The sequence below is a fragment of the Nanorana parkeri genome, unplaced genomic scaffold, assembly GCF_000935625.1.
Source record: "Nanorana parkeri isolate BGI_ZX_2015 unplaced genomic scaffold, ASM93562v1 scaffold21, whole genome shotgun sequence".
NCBI classification, from domain to species: domain Eukaryota; kingdom Metazoa; phylum Chordata; class Amphibia; order Anura; family Dicroglossidae; genus Nanorana; species Nanorana parkeri.
This window is the reverse complement of record NW_017306289.1, coordinates 1,753,478-1,759,721: the sequence shown is the minus strand read 5'-3', so window position 1 is coordinate 1,759,721 and position 6,244 is coordinate 1,753,478. Positions and strand designations below refer to the sequence as shown.

The 6,244-nt window shown below is 44.6% G+C and overlaps 1 protein-coding gene across 1 annotated transcript in view; it reads right to left on the bottom strand.

Moving 5' to 3' along the window:
* Positions 1 to 366: 366 nt before the first annotated feature.
* UBE3A (ubiquitin protein ligase E3A) overlaps positions 367 to 6,244 on the bottom strand; it is a 43,087-nt gene continuing 37,209 nt past the window's right edge. The window contains exons 10-11 of the mRNA XM_018563355.1: positions 4,311 to 4,454; positions 367 to 520 (exon numbers count right to left, since the gene is read on the bottom strand). Of these exons, the coding sequence (XP_018418857.1) occupies positions 400 to 520; positions 4,311 to 4,454 (265 nt within the window). The 3' untranslated portion in view covers positions 367 to 399. The remainder of the gene's footprint in view (positions 521 to 4,310; positions 4,455 to 6,244) is intronic.

Here is a 6,244-nt window from a genome sequence, read left to right as displayed (position 1 = left end):
TAGATGGAGGGACATGAACTGAAGCACTTAATTGAAGGTTAGTCTGCAAAATGATAGCATTTCATGAAGAGTATCGGTTGTCAATGACTCAAGTAGGCTCAAATTCTAGCAGTATTAAACATGAGCAAAAGTGATTTAACCCTTAAAATAAATATTCAGGAAAACCTCTCTGTACATACATGTGAAAGATTGTACAACACTTTCACTCTAGGAGCAGGGAAAAGAAAAGACTTTGTTCATATAAGCAGCAGAGATCTGCTGTTCCAGCCCATTGTCCCAGCAGAGAAGGGAGGTGCACATACAGTTGACTACATGTAGCTCACTATCTTATGGCCTTAGTGGACAGGGAAAACATATCAACTGTTATCCCTTTTATTACGCTTTCTTTGCCTTTCCATTTTACAGCATGCCAAATCCTTTGGCATAAGTGATAGCCTTTAGTATTCTCTCTTTCAGCTTCTCTTTGTTTGAGTACTCCGGAAGTAATAGGACATTAAAGCATGTATGAGATGTTGGTAACCTGTAGATGACATTGAAATAAAAAATGGTTACAAAGCAAAACAGTATATTCTATATGATGACCTATAAAATGTACATAACTGAATTCTAATAGGAACGTTCAGTCATACAAATGTAAACGTATATATCAACTTAAAACTGATAAAATACTTCAATGCGACTTCTTGGAACCTGCTTATAAGAAGTACTCTTGAGGTGGTATTGGGTTCCCACGCACACTGTACAGTAGCAGGATGTTTCAGGGGTTGTGGCCAGCAGGGTGATGTTCTGCACACTTAATGGTCCTGCCTTGGATTAATCTCTGGTTTGGTCTAGAATATTCCAAACTTTATTTCACATTACTGTTCAGAGATATCCATGGTTAGCTCTTCTGCACCACGCCATTCCTGAGCTCACCGCCTCTTAACCCAAATTGGTCACCTATCTCTTCCTAGCTGCCAAACCAACCACAGCCATAACTTGGAAAAAAAACCTAGGGTAAATTTGCAGGAGGTGCAGCAGCTCATGAATACAATGCTCGTCAATGAGAAGTTGTCCAGTATCCACCAGGATTCCCATCCTACGTTCCTTCTAATATTACTAAGTTTACTAACACCACCTTATTCCATTTCGGAATCCTTCTAGTCTTAGCTATATGTAGCTTATCCCTCTATCTTGTGCCTCAGTCACTGGTGGTGGGGGAGGTTCCTCCCTTTTTCCTTATCCTTTCCCTGGTACTCTTTCTGCTTTGTTACACTCTCCTTCTTCGCCTCTTCTGTCCTTTCTCCTCCCCTACACTTATTACCCTTCCCCAACCTCTTTCCAATACGCTCTCGCCAATGACAAGCGTAGCTTTCCTTGCTGAACAGTTACTCTGTAGGTGGGAAACCAGTGACTTTGCATATTGTTCCCGAGCACTAGGCTGCTGTTTTCTACCATTGGCACTCTTCCTGTATGCTTTGTTATGTACTGAATTCCTGTCCCTGCATTAGCTACACAGCTGTCAAACTTTTGAAAAAAATATACTGAAACCAAAACTGTTAAAATACACACACAAAATAATTTCCTTGAAATTGTAGGGCCTATGCGTGTTAGCACGCTGTGCCTATGCACTAAGGTTATGTACCTCTGATGCACATGTGTTGCAGCACACCACAATGAATGGAACTACACTACTGAGTGGTATCGTGCAATATAAAAAAACAAAAACAGGATTTTTGTAGTCACCACAATTTTTTTTTTCTTGGATTCCAATAACGGACACAGGAAGTCTTAAACATTTTGGTTATACAGCTGCCTACTGGAGCGAACAAAAAGCTGTAGGCCAACCTACTACTCCTACCACCAGCATGCCTCAGTTTTGCAGCAGTACTGAGAGCATGATCAAAACAGAGAGGGGTGGGACCTGTGTGCCTCAATGGACTTAAAAAAATATATATATATAAAAAGCAGTCCAACTGGGTGGTGAGCAACACAGTAAACAAAAAGCACTATCTGCAGCTCAAAGAGCCACCTGAAGGACCTTGCATCTGAAGTTGGCATCAGATGAGGCAGAAACATCCACCTGGTAGAACTTGCGAGCAGAGAACCAGGTGGCAGTTACAGAGCCACCAGAGGATCCATGGCTTTTGCAAGAGGATCCCTGTACCTGGAAACAAACCTGTCCAGTTTGTAGTTGAACCTGGAGGCCCACATACAGCATCCCCTACCTGCAACACAGATCTTGGAAATTTCCCCAGTGTAGGGACCACTCCCCCACATCCAGGTGTCTACCAGCTGAGGAAGCCTGTCTCCAAATTGTCTACACCTAGGCTATATATAGCTGACAAGGCTGTAATGGGAAGTTCTGGACAGGACGGGAGCCAGTCAATTATTTTTTTTATAGGTATTTGTATGGCGCTGACAAATTACCCAACACTTTACATACACTGCACATTCACATCAGTCTTGGCTCCTCCCTTTCCCAACAGGTTGGCACCTGTCATTGGGATCCTTCCAAAAGACAGGAAGACATGACTTCCCCAACACTAGAGATAGATTTCTGAGCCACTGGGCCTGAAAAAAACTGATCCTTGTGATGTTAGAATCACCAGACACCAGGCTGACTTGTAACACGACAACAGAATGTTGTATCAGAAGGTGTATCCACGTAGAATGATATATAAATGTCTCCTTACCGGATATCCCAAACAAAACCAAAAGTGGGTGCTTGCAATGACTGCGGATTGTGCCGCCGATAGCAGAATTTGAAACATATGTCACCAGCACACCAAGGTAACTTGTCAAAACAAAAATCTGCAGGAGAGGGTGCGAGGGCGTTTTTTTGGGCCTCTACGACCAGGGTCAGCAAATAACTGGGTGAACTGGGTCAAAGTTTTGCACGACTGTGGTAAAACTCTGTCAAAGGGGAAGGGGGTCCAGCCACACCCAAAGAAGCCAAATAGCATTCTGAGGTTAGGACACTAAGAGCAGAGAACAATATGATTCCAGGGTATAGACATCAGCACCATCAATACGTGCTATTAAAAGCAGCCTGGGAGCCGTTAGCAGAATGTGAAGAGGTGAGGGTCACATGATCAGAGGAGAACCAAGTTACTGTATGTGGGCAGCAGAAACAGAATGAAGTTCTACATGGCTCTTGGCAAGCAGGAGGAGCAGCAGGGAGATGCTTCCTAGATGCTGTATGGCAGGAAAGAGCATGGAGTGCATGACACTTACTCCAGCAGGGGACGTCAGCACTCCGTTCCTTAGCATTAACCCCCTTCACAGCAAAACCCTTAGGAACAGGATACAAGTAAATTAAGTAGCTCTTGACGCTAGGCCCAACTGGCCTACTCACTAAGTGAGTCTTCAGAGATGAAGTGCTGAAGCAATGCCAGTGGCTCTGGACAGCACTTCACAGCCAACGTTTACCAGAACAGAGTGTGGAAAGTGACCTATGCAGAGGACAGCCATGCCGCAGAGCTGCAATCAAAGAGGCAAAGCTCAAGCATTGATGCATACAGTCTTTCCTTTAACACAGCAGAACTGCAAAAAATATGTCCATCGACCTAGAACACTAGGAAAAAACTGAGGCATGCTGGTAGTAGGAGGGCTGTTCCTAGACTGGTCTACAGCTCTACAGCTTTGTTTGCCAGTGTTCAAACCATCTTTTAGGCTTCAGTATACCCTGAAAGTTAAAGACTTATTTTCCTCAATGGACCAGAAGGAAAATAATTTTATTCTAAAGGCAAAATGGAAATATGTAGCCCCTCCCCCCTGCAGCAGTTTTGTCTTGTGGCCATTTTAAACAAACCCACTCCTGTACATAATGTGGCAAAGCAACAGGTTCAGGTTAATGCGACTAAGTTCCTCCTCCTATGTGACTGCACTGGGCCAATCACTAAGCACCGTCACATGAGAGAAGGTAGTATTGTTGTCTGCATCCAACTGGGAAGATCTCTCATCCTTTCATGACTCAAAAACCCAACAAAAAGTGAGAGGCACTCGATCCAAAGCGAGGGAAATTCCTCTCTCAGACAGGTGTTACTGGAACATGAAATCCTATCCGAAAATTTATACTGATCCTTTTTTTTTTAATGACAACTCCAACATTTTGGATTTCTCATTACTTTCTTAGTGACAATGGTCAACAACACAAATTGAGAGGATGACCTGGCTGGGAAACAGACAGAATTAAAAACTTGAAAGGGGTTCTAATCTTTCCCTACTCAATTCAAAACTAAGGAATGTTTTGGCTACACATAATGGTATCAAGCATTGCTCCTCAAGTATGAAATGAGCTCCAATTATTGCGTTTTCATTGAGCTTACCTGTCAGTGTCTGGGCCATTTTTGGCTATTATCATCTTTAGTTTACCTAGCCCTCCCACAGGAGCTCGGTCTGTGCCTGTTGTAAACTGCAAAAACAATCTTTTCTGCTCATCGGTAAATGAATGTACTATTTCCCAGAAATCCCTGAAAGGAGAAAAATACATTAAAAAAAATTTCACTTTAGAGAAAACCAAACCACCACAATACCTATCAATAGTCTAAATGAAACCTTAAGACACCCTTGACCGCTACTAGTATTGGTATCTATGCCGACACCGAGTATTTGGGCGAGTACTCGCCCAGATGCTCCAAAACTTACCTCAGATACCGGAACTTCTAGTCAGAGGGAGAGCAAGCCCCGAGGGAGCATGGAGCCAGCTTCCTTTCCAATCAGGAAGCCTGGCGGCGAGTCATGAGGTGCCGTCTGGCTTCCGGATTGGTCAGGATGCCAGGCCGCCTAGCAACAAGTGAAGTTGGCTTCCTAGCCAATCAGGAAGCTGAGTGGCATGTCATGACCTACCTCCTGATTGGCTAGCAAGCTGGTGTCACTTGCTAGGCAGCGTGGCATACTGACCAATCAGAAAGCCGGGAAGAGGGTCATTACGTGCCACCAAGCTTCCCGATTGGTTAGGAAGTCAGGCTGCCTAGCAACAAGTGAAGCTGGCTTCCTAGCCAATCAGGAAGCCGAGTGGGACGTAATGACCCTCCTCCTGGCTTCATGACTGGTCAGGAAGCCCTGCTCCCTAGCAACAGATGATGCCAGCTTCCTAGCCAATCAGGAAGCCAGAAGGCAGGACTATAGAGGACTACAAATCCCAGCAATACATTATATAGCAATGCAGAATAATATGAAGCTACATACTCTGTTTTGCTCCAGGGTGGTGGCCTGATGTCTCCAGGGTCTCATGAATGCTGTGCACGGTCTCGGGTGGGCTGTGCAGTACAGACTGTGGACTCTGGACTTAGGGCCGGTACACACCAGCTGCAGTGCTCTCCAGCCCGATTCTGGCCGGAACGCACTGCATCACATTAAGGCCGGCTCACTTTTTTGCCGTTACTTTTGTTACATTTTACAGTATACAGGTAACCCTTGATTTACACCAGGGTTAGGTTGCTGAAGGAAAGGTTGCAAATAGAAACCGATGTAAACTGAAACACGTATGTGATGTAAGTCAATGAGAAGTGAGGGAGTTAGGTTACAGGCCTCTCTCAAAAATGATATAAGTGACATAATACACTAGATTTAAAGCTTTCAAATCAATGTTATAAATGCCCCAAGGGTACCCCAGTGCCCCTAGCATCGCTCTATGTGCCTCCATATCTCCAAGTTTAACCCTGTGCTCTTCCGTACCCCCAAATTTAACCCTGTGCTCCTCGGTATCCAATTGTAACCCTGTGCTCCTCTGTATCTCCATGTTTAACTCTGTGCTCCTCCATATCTGCAAGTTTAACCCAAGTGTAGCCCCCGTGCCTCTAGCATGTCTCTATGTGCCTGTGTACATCTCCATGTGTATCCCTGTGCCACCAGCACATCTCCATGTGTGCACCACCATACCTCCAAGTGCCCCTCTGTAGGTGTCCACAGTTCTTTGAACCCCATTCCTAAACCGCAATCCTCCCCCTGTGCCCCGATATAGCTGCCAGAAACTCTGAACAGTACTGTGCTGTTGTATTATAGCCACCTGCAGCTGTACTGTATAGCATTCCTCTGCGTATCCTTAAGGAGACACTAGGTGGCGCTGCTTCAATGGCGACCATGTGACCGGCTGAAAAAGGCGCTATTCTAGTCAATGTATTATGCGCTGAAGCACTCCCCAGTATTGCCCATAGCTTCAGAACACAATACTTTAACAATAACTTGACTGACAAAGGGTGCACAGTTTAATGTTCCCTATTACCCATTCTAAACTTTGATATAGATATAGAGATATATA